We start from the raw sequence: 19,664 nt of genomic DNA on the forward strand, positions 1-19,664 counted from the left end.
AAGGGAGGCTGGAGGGTGTGGCCAACTTCAGCAGTGCGAAGATGTGTTGGGTGTCCATGCCAAAGGCCAGGCACATGCTGGTGTTCTGCTGCTCCAAATGGGGCCAGAGCTGCTGAAGCAGGTCCCAGAAGATGGCCTGTGTCATGCGGAAGTCGTTCCGCCACTGCTTGTCATTTCAGGTCAGCTGAATGATGTGCAGCCACCTGTGCTGGCTGGTGTGGCGGGCACAGGGACAGCGGAGCTGGCAGCCCAGGAGAGTGATAGAGGCTCCAGTGGTGGCATTGTGGAGCCCCTCGTTGGTGTCCCTGGCAGCAGCAGCTGTGCAGAGGTGGCGGTGGCCCTGAGCAAGTAGCAAGTAGTAAATTTACTCATGATTAGTAACTGTGGTAGCATATGCCTGATGGGGAGCAAATGTGCTCCTGGTCAGATGGGCAGCAGTGGGTGGGAGAATGCTTCCTGGCCCTGGGAGCTGTCTGGAGCCCGGGGGGGTGGGGGGAGGAGGGGACAATGTTCTCCTGCCCTGGCAGGAGGGAGCTCCCAGCCTCTGCTCCGTGATTGTGGGGCTGGCACTGGGAGATCCTTCTCTTAGTCTGGGTCCTGCAGAGCTCAGGCTGAGAGATAAGGATCTCCCAGCCCTGTGACTGTGGGACTCCGTCTGGGAGATAATAATGTCTTAGCCCTGGCCTTGTGATCACAGAGTGGGGGTTGGGAGCTCCCTGCTACAGGGTCAGGGGGACATTGTCCCCACCTGGACTCCAAAGGCAGAGCCTGCCAGTAGCAGGAAGCTCCCAGGGGCAGGGAGCAATGTTCCAGCCCTCTGCCAGAAGACAGCTGTATCCTGGCTGGCCGCTGGGCTAGCATCCTGGCTGCTGCAGTGGGAGCAGGGCTGCAGTGAGTGGGATCAGTCTGTTGCTAGGAGCAGTAAATATGGTCCTGTGTCCCTATACATGTAGACACATGCCTCAAGAGTAAAGTTCTGGATTATTTGCATGTGTAGATGTGCCAAGTGCCTCTGGAAGGTAAGTCATACAAGGAGAGCTTGAAGGAAATATATACGTTCTGCTTGCAGAAAATGAATTTAAGATGGGCTACGATAGCAGTCCTTAAATATCTGAAGTATTGCCATAGTAGCAAGCAACCATCAATACTTCTGGATCATGGTGTGTGCATGAGAGATTACCAGGACCTTCAACAGGTACACCTAGATAGCAGTATGGAGTGGTGGAGGCTGCCCAGACCTTCTATCCCCACTTTAGACCATTGAGACAAAAATCCAAAGGCCAGACATTTGTTGTCTCAACAGCTGTAGTGATATGCATTTCCAGGAACCAAATCTGGGCCCTCCATGTGACAGACAAGGATTCTACCACTGAGCCACACACCAGGTGAAGACCTGCCCTAAAGGAGAAGAAAAACACCTATGTTCTCTTAATGCAGAGATCAAGACCCAGACCAATGACAAGAAGTTGCAGGAAAATAGATTTTGACTGGATATTAGGAAAAACTTCATCACTGTTAGAACAGTGAGGAATATGGAATAGACTGTCTAGGGAAGTTGTGAAATCTCCATCACTGGATGTGTTCAAGAAGAAGCTAGACAAGCATTAGTCAGGGATGATCTAGGAGACCTATGCTCTGGTTATTTTCATGTTTCTGGGCTTTGCTGGTTGCTACATGGGCTACATTTTTTCCTTTGCTGTATGTGTGTCACCTTCTTCAGAAGCATTGGGTGTTGGCTGCAGCCAGGGTTGGGGATTTTGACTAATGTGTGCCAATGCTCTTACCAGGACATAAACCCAGAGGTTCTTGTCCCTCCGCTCAGGGGCAAGACCAAGCATCATATTTGGGGGTCAGAAAATTTTTTTACCCCATGGTCAGAATGGTATGGACTGTGTGGGTTTTTGCCTTCTTCTTTAGTGGGGACTGTGCCCCTTTTTCTTAGCGCTCTCAAGCATATTTAAACAACCCACGTGACAGCAGGACATTGGCTGCTGCTGTCCCTCTGCTATATTTGTGGCAGATTTGGGGTGTTATATCTTGTGGTTGTGTCAGGGTTGGCTGTGTAATTTTGATAACAAGTTAGACAAGGATTTGTATGGGATAGTTTGGATAGGGATGAACGTGCCTCCAGTGGTGGTTTGGATTAGATGATCTCTAGAGATTCCTTCCAGCTCTACTTTTCTATGATTCTATGATTCTAGATTTTAAGGTCACTTGGAGCGAAAACATGGAGTTGAATGAACTGTGACTGCATATGCATTGTAGTCATTGCTGGAATCCAAGCTTTATCACATATCATTACTACTTCAGGTAACAGAGAAACAGTTTACCTATGTCCAAGCTGCAGACTGTTATAATTTCTAAGGAACAACCACTGGAGGGGTGACATGCACTTTTGCCCTCACTTGGTGTACTACACCATTATTAGCACCCTGTGTTTTTTGTCAATGATTTTCTCTGACAGCTGGGAAACAAATTACCTCTGGAATCTTTCCTGATTCATCAGCTGTGACACCATGCATTAAATTCAGATGTGAACACAGTTTATGAAATGGAACCTGAATTATTAGGTAGAAACATACCAAGGCTAAAAAAGAGGATGTCTATATGAGAATATTTTGAAGGATACCTCTGCCCTTCTGGGGTAGAAAAGGGAACAGATACTTTCATCTAAAAAACATCAATCCCTTTATAAGGAAGCCAGTGTTCTGGAAGAAGGAATAGATGCAGAAGTGACCAGCCTTTGAACCAACACACCCTGCCCTGGTAATAATAGTAACATTTTCCCCTCATAGATTCTGTTCCTCTCAAAAGCAGAATCATTTGAGAATAGAAAAAGATCTGTGGAAGATAGCAATTATAAAGCCATATACAGAGTGCTGAGGGGACTAGTGGAGGTTATTGTGGGACCTCTGGCATGACTTTATGAGCATTTATGGTGCTCTGGCAATGTGCCAGAGGACTGAAAAAGGGCCAATGTGGTTCCCATTTTCAAAAAAGGGAAGAAGAAGGACCCAGGAAACTATAGGCCTGTTAGTGTTACCTCGGTCCTGGGAAAGTTTTTTGAGAAAATTATCCTGCCACATGTCCACGAGGGGCCAACATGGGTTCATTAGAGGCAGGTCCTGTCAAACCAACCTGGTAGCCTTCTATGACCAGGTCATGAAATCCCTGGATGCAGGTGTCGCAGTGGATATAGTCTTTCTGGACTTTAGGAAGGCCTTTGACACTGTCTCTCACCCCATTCTGGTGTCAATGCCTACACAGTCAGATGGTTACTAACTGACTGGAGGGCTGCACCCAGACAGTGGTGGTGGATGGGTCTTATTAGCCCTGGAGGGATGTGGGCAGTGGAGTCCCCCAGGGCTTGGTCGTCAGGCCCGCACTGTTCAACATTTTCATCAGCAACTTGGACAAAGGGGTAAAATGCACTCTGTTCAAATTTGCAGATAATAGAAAGATGTGGGGAGAAGTGGGCATGCTAGAAGGGAGGAATAGGCTGCAATTGGACCTAGACAGGTTACAGGGTGGGTGGATGAGAATAGGATGGGTTTCAACACTGACAAGTGCAAGATGATGCACCTCAGGAGGAAGAACCAGCAGCATACCTACAGGCTGGGGAACTCCCTTCTTGTCAGTGCAGAGGCAGAAAAGGATCTTGGAGTCATGAGGCCAATATGAACATGGCCCAGCAGTGTGGGGACGCTGTCAGGAAGGCCAACCACACCTTGTCATGCATCCACAGATGCATGTCGAGCAGGTCCAAGGAGGTGATCCTCCCCCTCTATCTGGCACTGGTCAGGCCGCAGCTGGAGTACTGCGTCCAGTTCTGGGTGCTGTACTTCAAGAGGGATTTGGACAACATGGAGAGTTTCCAGAGGAGGGCCACCTGCATGATCAGGGACCTACAAGGAGAAGCTCCTACCCTGGGGGTCTTTAAAAGGAGGATGGATAAACACCTGACCAGGGTCATTTGACCCCAGTACTCTTTCTTGCCATGGCAGGGGGTCAGACTTGATGATCTGCTCAGGTCCCTTCCAACCCTACCAACTATGAAACTATAGCAGCCTAACAAATGATTCAGTTCCAGAGGAGTTATTGACTCATCATGAAGTCTTGATCTACTCATCATATCTCATGTGATTAATAAGACAATAATCTGTACTGCCCAGGTACAGAAAGCATTCCCCTTTATTGAGCTTAAACAATTCATGTCTATTAATACACAGTTCTTGTTCTGAATATCTGTATTGCATCCAAAATGGGGAAGAAAAAGTCATTTCTGGAAATTCAGCTAGGCAATCTGGCATTGCATTACCCACCTATAACTAAGTTTAGCCTGATTCTTGGTATTTGGTTATGGCATTGCATTTTGTATATATTTCCATTATCCATTCTGAAACTCATAGTTTAATATTTCATCTGTTTTTAATATTACCAAATTTAAACTTGGCCTATAGTTTACCAAACTAGATTCATTTTTCCAAAGAATCAGCTAAGCTGAGTTTTTTTTTGAAGTAGAGATCAATAAAAATAGCCAGTTTTTAATGATTCCAGACATATTTTCACAGGATCTAGATCAAACATGACTCAGTTTTGAAAAAATAGAAATGTGAAACCAGATACTTATTAATAACAGTTACAGTCTCTATCAAAGCTGCTGTGCTCAGCCAACATGTAATGCAGCTGCAGTGGTGGTCTCCAAAAAGGAGAATGATGGTTATTTGTGATTCAAATATTTTTTTCAGTATTTTATTATCATTTGATTTGCCATCTAGCCACTAGGTCACAGCCTGTGTGCCTTAAAAAAACAGAATATAAAATATGGCTGGAACATGCAGATGGAGTCTGCTGCCAGCAAGAAAACAATCCAGAAGGCAAATGGATTCAAGGAACAAAGATTTATTATATTTCTGCTAAAAAAATAGACTTTATTCTAGCAATGGAATTGCTTAGGAGAAGTTAGGTTTACTGGAGAAAAAGGAAGTGCATTTTGTAGGACAAAAATAGAGGTTCTTTCTGAAGAACACTCAATCAGCTAGCAGAACCCAGGGTGATGAAGAGAAACTAGCAATAGTATTAGAGCTTGTTAAGTGTTATTTTTCCCTCAATATGTGTGCAAAGCAGACTGATATCTCCCTTGTGAAGGCAAAATAATTGTCTTATAGTCCCGAAGGGTTAGAATACAGCCCACAGATTACTGCCCAGCCGCCAGTTCTCCCCCTGCATCCCCAGCCCTTCATTGCTTCAATATGTGTGCAAAGCAGACTGATTTCTCCCTTGCAAAGGCAAAATAATCGGCTTATCGTCACAGGTTGCTGCCCAGCCACCGCTTCTCCCTCTGCATCCCCATCCCTTCATTGCTTCAGCCCCAGCTGATGGGAGAAGGCTGGAGTGCCAGAGCTGCATGTTTGGTAAAGAAGGGAGCCTACACTGTTTTTCCACTAGTCTGTACTCAAGGTCATTCCCATGCCTCAGGTGCTGTGGTAAGGAAACAGACCACCTTTGACATATTTGAAGGGTACCTTTCCAATGGGAATGCTGCTGACAAATTAATATTTTGGACTCCAAAGAGATATATACTGAAAATTATTGGGTTTTCTTCTCCAGGGGAAAAGAAACCCTAACTGGAAGTGCATGGGTGAGTAGCTTTTCCTACTTTGTTACTTTGTTATTGTTGTCCCAGGGAAAGAAGTAACAAAGGGTACTTACTGGCAGCAGGAGACGCAGCATAGCAGGGTGGAATGAAGAGCCCGCACAGCTCGTCAGCCGCCTCTTTATTCAATTGTAGCCGGTCGATGATGTCTGCTCCAGCAGAAATAAAAATAGCAGTTGATGCCGTGGGGAGGGAGAGGGAGAGCAGCACAAGAGGAGCTGCAGCCGCCGCAGGGAGAGGAAAAGATCCTCCCCACAGCACCCACGGAGCCTGACAAGCCAGGGGAAGATGCTGGCAGTGCAGGGCAGAGTCCCCCAACAGGAGCATGCATGGGACAGCAAGGGAGTGACAGGCACGGTGGCCACAGAGATGGAACCAGAGCTGCACCCAGAGTCCAAGCAGACCCCAGGTGGGAGTATCGGGACAACTGGGGCAAGGAGGAAGCCACACCAGAGGGAGAAGACACAAGACAGAGAAGAGCCCTGAGGGGTTTACAATTGGGGTGGGTATCGCTGCCAGTCCCAGCTGGGCCGACAGGAGAATGGGAGCGAATCCCGGAGGTGACGGGTCAGGAGTAAAGCAACTCCCCCCCAGCTAGAGCCCAGGGAAGGATAGTAAGGGGGTAGGGTGCAGCCATGTCAGGAAGTGGCTCACTATTCTGTGTTATGTTATTGCATTTTATTTAGTTGCCCCATGTGAAGGGGAATAGGGGGAAAGTGCAGGTATCCCCGAGGAATGGGGCTGAGGCGGAGCCTTGGAAGGTTTTTTTTTTTTGTGTGTTTCCCCAAAAGAAGGGGTGGAGACAAGGAGGGCCGGGGGAGCAGGGCCACACAGGCGAACTTGGCTATAGGCCACGGGCATCTAGATACCAAGCCGTATGGCGTTATCTCGCTGGAGGGGACAAGGCCAACAGATGGACAACGCACCAAAGGAGGCATGAGGCCGGGGTGTAGGGATGGTGGAGCCCTATGAATGACAACTGGGTGAACTACGGGACACCGAGTACACTTGATGACCAATCCCGCCTACTGAGGAACAACAAGTCATGGCAGGAGAGAATGGGAAAGGCAACTCGAGGGGGAGACATCTACTTGGTCTGTGACACGAGTCTGTAAGGCGCCTTACGTCTACCACCAGAGTGAAGGTCACCCGAGAGCAGCTATTCGAGGCCCGGTGGCCATAATTGTCACAAGGAGATTCTTATCATTCTTACAAATTTTGTTGCTAGTTGTGCTTACAATGCATTATGTACAGTCTACACATATAGGTAGACTGTACATCTTTCATATCCAGGAAGACACAATTCCTGCCCTGGAGATCTTACAAGCTGGTAACATATAAGTGATATGCAAAGGGATAAAATAAAAAAAAAACATTTTAAAACACACTAGTCTGGAAAGCTAGGTAGCTATACTAATATTGATCTCTACCTGTGCTAATCAGTCTAGTTGAGAAGCAAGATATATTAGTACAGGTAAAGCATGAAGTTGATATAGTTCAGCGCTAATCCATGGCAATGCTTTATACCATATAAACAGACTCTACAGGTTAAGCATATTCCAGACACACCCTTTCACATACAAATCCTGGTATAGATTTAGCACCAAATTTGCGTTAAATTCAACAAGGCTCATGTTTCATCCTAATTTCCCAGGGTCAAACAGGAATATTATAGCATGACCACAGACTAAACCCAGATCTTACAACACCAGTCCAGAGCTTTGATCACAACATTCTCTCATTGTATTTGTTTATAGGCATATCTGTGGCCATCATTGCTATTCTGCCACTGGTTCCTAGGTGTCAGTAGTCCCTTTATGGTGACTACAGGTGGGAGCTCGATGTAGTGAGCGACATTTTTTACAAAAGCTAGATTTTCATGGTTATGCAAGAGAACTGGGACAGTCCAGTGCTGGTACTTGTTTCTAAGATCCTGTATCATTGCTGGGTATGAAAGAAAAACCCATTCCAACAATTTTAAAATGAATCATACTTGTTTTTATTGCAAAAATAGAAGCCTCTCACAAAGCCAAAATACTTTGAGTACTCAGGTAAACACTGAACAAATGATATGTACAACACTCTCTTATACAGCACCTACAATGATACAAGAACAGGAACATTAGGGCAGCTGACTGGCAAAAGTAGAATGCATTCAGCTCAGAGCGGAACCTTTCAGACACCAAAGTTATTTGAGGGATGGATGCAGACTGGGTTCTCATGATGCTTGATCACCTCTGAACTGAGAGTGTCCTAGACATCCCATTCCTGAATCCACTGCTATAAGAAACATCATTAGAGCAAGGCTTGGCTATTGCATCATTCCTTAAATATTGCTCTCTGAAAGCAGGTTTTTGGAGAATAATGTGAGTGAGCACTCACTGGCTAACAGTGTCTATGGGTGGGTTGGATTTGAGTTGGGTAATAGCAAGCATCTCCTGTTTGACCAATCCTCAGTAGCTAACATTCATAGTATGATAGCTATGATATAAGGTGTGAATCCTTGCTCTACTCACGTCAGAGAGATGGTTCCTTGGAGCCAGAATTTCACTTAAGAGCTTCAGTAACAAAAATTCATCTTTAATGAGTATTTTTAGATGATAATCTACTGGTGAATTATTTACACCAAAGTTCAGTTAAACTTCCTTATCTATAGTGAACAATGCAATATAACAACAGCATTACGTTCACAAAATACATTACTTAATATAGAAAACTGTTGAATGTATAAAATACAGCTACTAATGAATGAATTATACCAACATGGGTTTCTTTATATTCAATGAAAGGAATAATCTCCTTAGTATTGTATCTGCAGTAATGTGATTTATAAATAATGGATCTATAGCTTATCAACTGTCACTCAGATTCACCAACAGAAATGTGTGTCACATTTTCAAACCTTTTCAGTTTTGTGAAGGATGTGCTTTGGGTATATTGTGATAAAACTTGATTGTGTCATACTTTATTTCTGTGAATCAACATGGTGTTTTAAAAAAGCCAATACAAACTATGAAAAAAACTCAGATTTATGTCTGCTTAACCATTTTCTGTGCTGATATTTTACCATATTCTTGCTTTTTGAATTTCTACTGCTAATTTACAATGACAGTAAGTCAGAATGTGGTACTCATTTAACAAAGAATTTGTGTAAGAAATACAAGATATATATGGCATGAATATTTTTCTTTAGCTCATTGATTTATCCAGCTGAAATTGTTGGTAACTTAGGGCCTTGTTTGTACAAATCTTAACTTGTGCACTGGACATATCGAATTCACAGAAATTTAATATAAACAAAGATCTTGCTGAACATCAAGATTTCTGTTTAAAGTATTTCTTTATAAAGCAAATTTCTTACCTTTGTGGCATGTGTGTATGATAGGCCATAGTGGGCACATCTACACAAGACATTTACAATGGGACTACTTAATTAGCTCTGCAGTAAAGTCTCAGTATGTCCGTATGTGGCCCTATTAGGTCACAGTAAACTAATTAACTCTGCCATAGGTTAGTACTTGTAAACACAAGTACTATCCTACAGCAGTATTATTTAGTGCACAGCAGCACACGTGTAGATGCTTATAGGGCTGACTGAAGCATGCGTATACTTCAATGCAGGGGCTGTCTGCTGGTTAGCTCCACACTAGAGCATCCTTATGCTCCAGCCAGCCACTCCACAAGACAATGAGCCAGGCCAGAGCAACTCCAGGCTGGCAGGCTGACCCTCCCAGGGCTTCCTACCAGCTGGGGCTGCTACGACACAGTTCAACATGCTGTGGTCCTGGGTGCACATGTAAATGTGGTACCCAGGAGCAATAAACTCTCATATGAACTGCACTGGAGTTTATTGTGTCATGTTCATTTCACATGTGCATACACCCAGCATGGTTTACAATTTGGGTTCATGTGACTTTCTGGTAGGGAACATTAATCATAACCTTATTTTCCATGAAGTTACCATAAGTTAAAAATAAAACTGCTTCAAGAGAAATTCATCATTGTTTAGAACTCATCAAAAAGACTTTTGCATCTCTTTACATATCTCTTATGCTCTCATAAGAGGACATAAGTGGAACTTAATGCACCATTGGGGTAAACTGTACATCTACATACATTTGGATGAACTGCACCTAATACATACAGGAGTGATGCAAAATCTTGCATCTGAAGAGTGGTAATAAAGATCAGAAAGAAAAATTTATACAGTTTCAAAGGGGAACTTGGATCCTCCTGATTTAAAAAACACCCCCACATGATGGGATTGTGGCTTTCATTGGTTTCAATGATGAATCAGTTGTTATTCTGCAAGTATTCAAGATAATGAAGTTGTTAGAGCCCATATACAAATAAAATAGTGAAAATATATATTCATTCCATATAATTTGTAAAGCATATAAAATGTATATTTTATACATATAAATGTGCTGTAAGTAGATATTGCTAATGTCAGGAGATAATTCAGTACAATGTCATAAAAAGTTGAGAAGGAAATATAAAAAATACCATCATTACCTCAAGGATGTTATATATGTATCACATTATCAACATAGTTTAATTTTATTTTAAAAGCAGTAACGTGTTTACATTAACAGTATTTCTTGAATGCATGCCAGATGGATAGGGACTTATTTTATAAGACGTAAAATGAGAGGGGACAGACTTTGCCATTACCTAAGCCACTGAGTCAATGGGAGTTACCCATGTATAACTTGGGATGTGCAGGGTTTTTTCTTGTGCTGAAACATTGTCTGATCCAAGCCTTTCTCACAACCATGGGAGCCATATACTAGTGGTAGCAGTGAGGTTTCCTAGCATAGGACAAGCTGGAAAGAACCTTTATTGGTCCATTCACGACCCATTTAGCCACTTCTAATATCATAGCATTGCCTTGCTGGGCCTTTAGTTTGAGAGCAGGGTGTAGTCCTGCATGGCATGTCTCTTTAACCATGTATCATGAAGCTTCCTCTTCACTGTGACTCTGTATTGATTGGATGGAGTAGTTCAATGGGTGCATCTGACCAGGAGTTACCGTAACCAAGTAATCATAAGGGAACCTGGGCACAGTATCAGATCTCCAGCAGTGCCAGACTGGTGGTAGAAGTAATGCTAGCAGTAGAAACTAGGTTGGAAGAGGGAACCGGTGACCACTACAGGCGCAATTGTGAAATTGTTCCCAGTGTGCATTTTGGCAGGGTCATGGATGCAAAGGTCAAAGTCAAAGATCTACCTGACCCTATCTGGTCATCAATGGTGCAGTTAAGGCAATGCCTGTTTCTGTAGCCAAAGGCACATTAGTGACTCCTTCATAACCTATGGTGATTGCTTTAGTCAATACTATATAATTCTTCTGTACCTTAGATTAAAGGGTCCCACTTATATTTGCATTGCACTGGGCACATCTATATGAGATGCTAGGTCACTGTAGCGACAAGCTACAGTGACATAGCATCAGCGGGCACTAATTCTGAGGAGGCTGCTACTGCACAGTAGGAAGAAACTACTGCACAGTAGCTTGTTTCTACTGTGCAGTAGGGTTGGAAACAGCCTGTGCGCCATTGGGACTGTGCAGTACCAACTGTGCAGTCAGGGGCATGTGTAGACACACCCGGTTAGTAGCAAAACTGCTATTGTTGCAGTATGGTTAGAATCAGGTTCAAAGAGCATAAACAATAGGATTCAGACCACACTTACACAGACTTTCAGTGCCTTCTCCCTTCCAACCAAAAGGCATAAAGAATCTTCTGCCTACAGTTGCTTAAGTCTAATCTGCAGTTTCTAATTTGCAGTTCCTATTTCCGTATATATACCTTTTATGTTACAAACATCCATATTATTTGGCAATAATCCTATCGTCTAATGTATGAATGCTTATAGTTATGAAGACATATTTGAGTTACAAAAATGTAAGGTATTGGAAATACCTACACCTTTATTTGGTTAATTTTTTTAAATGTATATTCTATAATTTATGTTCTAAAAAGAGGTCTGTCTTCTGTCTTTTGGGATCAAGAGTCCTGATGCAAAATACACTGGGATCAATAGAAAGATTTTTATAGACTCTGGCTTTAGATCAGGTCCTTGGAGAGGGACTGCAATGTACTTTCAGAAAACTGGAGACACATTCTGGGACTTGTGAAGGAAAACAAGGTAGGAAGTTTTTGAAAGATCAGGAAGCAAGGAGAAGCCACTCTTCAGAAGGAGAGAGAGAAGAATTCAAGTATCAGGAGGACAGATGGGAGGGATCATGGAAAGGGTATAAAACTTGTTCTGCGATTTTATGTAAGGTTTAAGTTACATTTCTAGAAAGGCCTGACATTCAGGTGGGTTCTCTCCTTAACTTAACTGGTTCATCAACCCCTGACCTCTCCAGAAAAGGGAAACTAGATTAGTTAGTAGGCAGCATTATCCATTTTTTTTCTAGTGAGAAAGCTATGTTTTGAAAGGCTACCAGTCATTTTTATTTTCTGCCAAAGGGAAAATAGTCCAAAGTTTGTTCCTATGATTTGTTAGAGCACTAGTTTTCAACCTTTTTAGATTCAGAGCACCCCTCAGAAGATGCCAACTCTTAGCTTTTACTCATTTTTTAACTATGGAAAATTAAAGTAAAAATGTAAGTAAAGAGGTCTGTTGCGAAGAACTCAGAAAGATCACAGAAGGTCAGAATATTTCTGAAACTATACATTCATATTTGAAATCTTTGGGTTTATTTTGTGAATCCTATAGGTGTTGGTACATCTATTAGTGCTAATATTGCCTGGCACCCTGAGGCACCCTTAAAAGGAGTCCATGGTAACTTAGGGTGCGGTAGCAACCTGGTTGAGAATTACTGTCAGAAGAAAAAAAAAGAGATAACCAGAATATACTGAGGTTTCTCATGGTAGATTTCTTCTGTGAATACCTATTGCCTATGAAAATAGGGACTTTGTAATAGAAATACTGGCTGGTAGCTATTATAAAATACAGCATGCCATTTTCCTTATTTGCATTGCAATTTGTTTTACTGAAGCATAGTTTATTAATCATTAAATGAACCAAGTGAAGAAACAGGGCTTAGTTTCAGCACTCCATGCCATCACGATCCTTTTGACAGCTGTATCTAACAAAGATGAACAACTAGAATTTTTTGCTAGATTTCATTGCTCAGATGCAAACCTATGCAAATGTTTCTGTCAGGTCCTGCATTTAAATAAACTGAGTTTTCATATGAAGGGAATGATGTTATTTGAGAGGGACAAGGCCCTACCATTCTCTTTACTGTACATTTAGCTTCCCATTTATTCATATATTCCTTTTCCCGTTGTGCCATACTAAGACTTAAGTTATAAATGTCTTTGCAATTAACCTAATTATTGTGAAATGTAATAAAGAGCCTCTAAATAGTCCACAAAATGGACGTGTTTACATGGGACACTACTGTGCAGTGGTTACTGTGCATTTATTAGTATTTGTATAATTAAATACTAAATAAATTCACAATAACTGGAGTTACTGTGCAGTAGTGTCGGTGAGCACCTTTTTTAGCAATGCTACTGCACAGTGGCTTAATAATACTGTACACTAGTGTATTAGCACTGTTTGTGCTATGATGCTGTACTGCGTAGTATTATTTAGCTACTGCGAAGTTAGCATCTCATGTAAACGTGCCCCCTGTGGACATGTAAGTATTCTCACCATGATAATCATGTAGAGTTCAGCATTATTCCTACAGCAGAGAGCTGAAACTCCAGTTTTAAATGCCTTAGAGAAATCAATCTGGTGACAGATGGAGTGAAGAGGAATTAAGATGTAATTTACTCCCAGCTATAAAACTAAGTCATTGAGCTACACTGAATTCCACTTCTACCTGTGGCCACTCTTCCAGCCTACAGACTGAATTGACAATAGCTTCTCTTTGTCTGTTGCATAATGTTATGGGAATATTGAATCTATATACATAAGAACCTGGCTTAAATCCGCTGCTGTTTTCTATGCAGGCCTACGTACTTATTATGGAGGGTGGAAGCACTGTTAGGGTGCGTCCCCATGAGCACGCACGTGCGGTTTGCATTGCACATGTGCAGTTTGCACTGCACACATGCATGTGTTCACTGCACTGCTAATTTGCAGCACAGCGGGTTTTGTTGACACTGGAAACTCCCAGTGTAAAAAACAACCCAAGCCAACCCCCCCCCCCACACCAAAACAAACTGGCACGACACATGTGGCTACAGTGTGCATTGCCCAAAACTGGAGTTTGGATGGCCAGTCATGCTCTGGCTGCTGGCCAGGCTCTGCACGCCCAGACTGCCACTGCTGCTGTCCTGGGGGACTCCTAGAATTACAGGTAAAGCTGCTTGGGCCAGCCCCCCTACCCGACCTGGGCCAGTTTTCCCCATATTTGTGTCACTGCTAGTTGTCCTCAGGGACATGCATGTTCCTGCTTGTGGGTTCCTGCTCTTAGAGTGAGCATGCAGTAGCAGTGGACCTGGATTGGAATGGGTTCTTTCATTTCAAAGGGAATTCTGTGTTTTGTATTCAAAAGATAATGCAAATAAAATTTGCCACAGAATGAAAAAATGAATTCTGGCTGATCAGAGCCTTATGTTTCAAGAAAATCAAAATGTTTTGTTCTGGTTTTGACCTTTAAAAAAAACTTTGTAATTGTTTTTACTTCATTCTGGAAAGTCACTTCAGAATGAAAATTCAAAATGTTCCACTTGGAAAACATTGAACAGGGATGTTTGAACGTCAAACCATTTTCCCCCCCCCCCGATGAAATTTTATTGAGATCAGCACATTTTTCGAGCTCTGTGATTTCAACAAATCTCCCCTATACTTTCCACTGAAAAAATTTTTTGGTAAGAAATTACTAACCAGCTCTCCCCTGGAAACGCACACAATGAAGCAAATATTAGAGAGGGCCAGATCCTCAGCTAATAAAAATCATCATAACTCCACTGCATCAGAGCTACTCTGATATCTGGATATGATATTTCCATCTTTTGTAGATACCAAGGTCTTGATCTTCATTTCTCCAGGAAAGTCCAAAGCAAAAGGGGATTGAGTAATACGGGCAGTCCTTGACTTACAACATTTTGAGTTACAACGTTTCGCACTTACAACGTTTATAAATTGACACCCGGTCTCAACTTTATGATGTCAGTTTCAACTTTACAATGCTTGATCCAATGCAACACCACACCAGCGAACAAGTTTGCTGTGTCGTTCATCTCCCTGGAGAACATATGTCCAAACTTCCTTGGATACTTTTGTAAGGAAAGCAGACAAGACTCCAGAAAAATCTGCAGCCAAGACTCCTGACAAGACTCCAGCCAAGAACCCTTCAAAAGTCCAGCAGAGTCACCTCAAAAAAGCCCTTCCAAATCAATATGACTGCTATTTACAACATAAGTACATTAATGTAGCTATATTACTCATCTATAATTGATTAAGTACAAAATTCTGGGTTATTTTTGGTGAAAACAGGGTATCGGGCCTTGGTGCCAGAACTAATCTCCCATTCATAACATTGTTTCTTATGAACATTGGTTCCAAGTTACAATGTTTCTACTTAAGACGTGGTTTTCAGGAACCAATTGTGTTGTAAGTCCGAGGACTGCCTGTATTTCAAATAGTTTTCTTTCTATCCTTACTGGGCGTTCTTATGAGTTTAGGACTATAAGAGTTAAGCACAAAACCATTGCTGAAAGTGGAACAGAATCACTTATTTCAGAAAAAAGTCTGATTTTTGCAAGAAAAAGCCAAATCCTAGAACAAAACTCAGCAATTGAGTAAAGAAAAAGGAAATTTTGTATCTTATAATGTAAATATCTGGTGCTTATGAAAAATGTACAGGTTTACAGAATGGCAACATCAGAGACAGGAGAAGGGAGGAGGGAATATTTTTCATTTTCCACTCCCTGGTCCTCCCTTTCCTTCTTGAAACCCAGAGATAGGTTTGTCACATAAGTGCTAAAGCTGCATTCAGATTACATATAGCTGAGTATTGATACTGAGTGATACCAGTGGCAGTAGGGACTGTGGCATTAGAAATAACTGGATAATGTAAATGCTTGGACTTGGGAGGGATTATGCGCTTCACTTAAGTCTGATATTACTACAGGTAGAGGTGGGTGAAAACAGATGTGGCTGGGCACTTTTGGGCAAACTGTCAATGATGGAGAATTGCCCCTTAGTGTTAGTCACACACACACACACACACACACACACACACACACACACACACATACACACAGAACCTTAATTTACGTACACCAGTTGTTGGCTTTTAAATAACCATAGTCAATTTACGACCATAATGGACATTTCTCTGGAAATTCTTTCAGAGAGACCTGATCTATGTTATATACATATATAAATTCTATGAGCAGAATTTCCAGGAGCTGTAATCACCCAAAATCTCTCAGACATTGGTCTTATCTATTTGTAGAGTCTTTTAGTTCAACTTTATGAAGAAAACATATTTATTTTACTCAGCACAATGATCGCAATTGTTACTTGATACTGGCAATAGCAGAACCTTATACATGTACAAACGCATTCCTCTCTGGCTCTACCATTGGTCTAGCAATCATAAAAAAAAGACATTTACATAATAATTAATGATATATTTACTTTAAAAAAAATGCATTTGTCTTCTGTTGTAACACTAGTTGCAGCTCCTCATCTCTTACGCTATGCTTTTTTACTGTTTGTGTCAGAAAGATAAACATTCAGCCACTAGAGGCTCAGAAACTTCAACAGCAATTAAAATGATTCTTAAAATCGAAATACATTTCACGGTTTATTCAGAGTGAAAGATTGTTCCTTACTTTTGAGGTTATAGGGCTGAGTAGTATGGCTACACATTTCCTATACATGTATACTGTCAAGCATATACTGAAAAAAAAGTTTGACATATCTTCAGGACTTTCATAAGGAAGCCCAAAGAAATGTTTCAGTGTTGTATCAATAGCTGAACATTTGCAATGCAACAACTATTTACTTTTGTTTCTGTTATGTCCCTGATACTGGAACAGTAATACTATATGGTGTCCTCTTGAGATAAGGATTTGAATATGTTGAAATGATCTTATTTTTTCAAAATGCAAAAATTTATAAGAAAGCATCAGTGTTGATTAACATGAAAATAGTAAAGGTTTCCAAGCCAGTTTACACCTTAATGAAAGCTGACAGTTTAAAACTTTAGGGTGAAAGGTATCTAAAGGAACAAACAATTCCATTTTGTCACGTATTTAGTTCAGTCAGGTCAATAAACACTCTAATTCATTCTTTCATATTTGCTATTGGGTACCTTGACTTGTTAATACTAGTTTATTCTCGCTTCATGTAGCCAGTATCAGGAACAGTTGAAATTCCAGATGGCTCAGTGGATAGGTCTACTTTCAGTCCTAAAAAGCTGCTGTTATAGTATCAAATCATATGTTCATCTCTCTGTCAGACTTTCTGGCTATCATTCTTAGATGCTGATGGTTCTGTATTTGGCATCTGATGTGTCCTGTCATCTGGTTTAGCACTCTTTCACAATGACATTAAAGGCTGCACTTCCTTCTTTTTCCCTACCTTGTCATGAACAGAATGTAAAATGATCTGTTTGCCTCCAAACTAGGCAGATGTCTCTCCAGATTTTAATGCAACAAGTTCAGAGTCATCTAAATATCTTCCATTTAACTGTTCGTTGTTGGAGTCATGATGGTACAGATACACAGGGACCTCGGTGATAGATGTTGCTGTGTAAGAGGTAGAACGTGTAGAGCAGTGATCCCGTCGCCTTTGACCCCACTGGGTTTTATACTGCATCCATTGCCTTTTCAGAGCTCCTTGTACCTGGAAGGGTCAAACAAGTAATATTTTATAATGATTTCTGGACAGCAGCAACAACTTGACTATAACAGGTGTGCACAGTCTGGCCTCCTACCCTTTTTATTATGCTGGAAATTCTATTTTACAATAGTAACATGATGCCACATTTTATTAAAAGTCACTTCTGTTTCAAATCCCATTTGAGGTCAGATTGAGTTGAATGAGATTCACAGCTCATAGTCTCCAGTTTATTCAGAATAAATTTACTCAGTTCACAGATTCAGTGTACATCACATAAGTTCCCCAGTGAAATGAAAGGAATCCATGTTGGCTTACTGCACTAAGTAAATTTCACCCTGAATAAACTAGGAATGAATAGTGAAAACTTAAGTATAACTTAAGTAATTATTAGGTCTAATACTAGTCTTCTTCACAGTGGTGAATTTCATCCATCAGCTATATAACATTCTGGGGGAAAAGGCACTTTCTACAAATATCTCAAGTAGAACAAGGTATGTATTTCAGATGTGAGAGCTAGACTGTGATTTGGACTATACAGGCATTCAGGGACTTGGACTATACAGGCCTTGTTCCTTTGTTTTCTTCGGCTTTGAGTCCAGTCATGTAGGAGAAAGGCAGAATACTCTGGCTTGCTCCCTCCCCATATCAGTTACTTACTTCCTATCAGTGTAGGAAGTAAAATGGGACTGGCTCTCTTCACTTGCCTAAGTGTAGCAAAAGCAGCAGTACTCTGTTGTAAAAGAAGACGTTCTTCCATTCCCCAGAGCAAGGAAGAAGGTGTGAACTGAGACTTCAGGTGTGTCTCTGAGTCGCAATACTATTATTCGTTGTGGCTACATATTACCTCAGGAAGGTGACAAAAGTCACTGTCTAGCCTTATGCTGTGCCATACTGTTGATTCTCTAAGGTATCTTTGATATTCTTGCCTTCTCCAAAATTTTAATCTCTTTTACATATATAGTAAAATTTCACATACCCCCCATACAGCAGCCACTGCCTTTGCTCTTCTCTGCCTAGCTAGAAGGAAGCTATTCTCTTGTCAGAAAAGGGTGAGTTTTCATTAGTATTGCTAGAAATATGATATGCTTATTGACTGTACTGTGGGTTACATGAGCAAGCCAAGAAGGGATATTGCAAATTTTTATTTTTAAGGCAAGGAACAAGCCAAACTATGAGAAATGAGCCCATAAATTCTTAATTATGCAAACAGTTACACTGACTTCAAAAGGACTACTTTTTTGAGTAAGCAAGGATTTGCAGGACTGATCCTTTAATACTGAAGGAAAACATGTCCATGCCAAGTTTCCAATATCAGCTTTTTATTGTAATCCATTTCAGGACAATCTGGTTAGAATGCCTTTAAGTTGGAGAAGTATGTTTCTATTTACACTTTCAAACTGAAGAATGGCTGAATTCATTTTTGTTAGGGCCCAAAGCACAGAAAAAGCATAGAACTATTATGCAACCTACCATGCATCCTTAATTATAAAGGATGTGACCAAAGGACATGACCAAAATTTGCTATAGCAACACTGATGCTAGTCAAAGGAAATAATTTATTTATGTATATGTTTATTTGATTTGATTTATATGCCACCATTCCGAACAAAGGCTCAGGGCAGCTTACAGCAAGAAGACAGAATATATTATAAAACAGGAAAGTGAACAAGAGAACAAAACAGTACAGAAACCAAAGCATCAACATAAAACAGAAACTCCCTAGCCAATATTCCAGCCTAGCTTTTTTGCTAAACACGTGCCCAAATAAGAAGGTTTTAAAGTGCTTCCAAATGATGTCCCAGCTCAGGGTCTGGCATGCCTCAGGAGGAAGGGAAGTCCAGACAGAAGAACAATTGCTGAGACTGACTTCCCATGTGTTTTTTGCCAAGTGGGCTTGGTGCATTGATGGTACTTACAGGAGGTTGCTCTTGGCTGACCTTAGGGATTGTAATGCGGTATAAGGGAAAAGACAGACCCATAGATATACTATTTAGGGCCTTATAGGTCAAAACCAGCACCTTGAAGTGTGCCCAGAAAGCTATTGAGAGCCAGTAGAGACTCTGGAGCACTGGAGTTATGTGCTCCTGGCAACTGACCTCCTTTAGAAGGTGAGGTGCTGCCTTCTGCACCAGCTGTGGCTTCTGGATGGTCTTCAAGTACAGTCCCTCATAGAGCACACTGC

The 19,664-nt window shown here is 41.6% G+C and overlaps 1 protein-coding gene across 1 annotated transcript in view; it reads right to left on the reverse strand.

Moving 5' to 3' along the window:
- Positions 1-15,237: 15,237 nt before the first annotated feature.
- Positions 15,238-19,664, reverse strand: part of CALCR (calcitonin receptor) — a 140,682-nt gene continuing 136,255 nt past the window's right edge. The window contains exon 12 of the mRNA XM_019533292.1: positions 15,238-17,485. Within this exon, the coding sequence (XP_019388837.1) occupies positions 17,264-17,485 (222 nt within the window). The 3' untranslated portion in view covers positions 15,238-17,263. The remainder of the gene's footprint in view (positions 17,486-19,664) is intronic.

This window comes from Crocodylus porosus, unplaced genomic scaffold (genome assembly GCF_001723895.1).
Source record: "Crocodylus porosus isolate Cpor-Errol unplaced genomic scaffold, CroPor_comp1, whole genome shotgun sequence".
Lineage (NCBI taxonomy): Eukaryota > Metazoa > Chordata > Crocodylia > Crocodylidae > Crocodylus > Crocodylus porosus.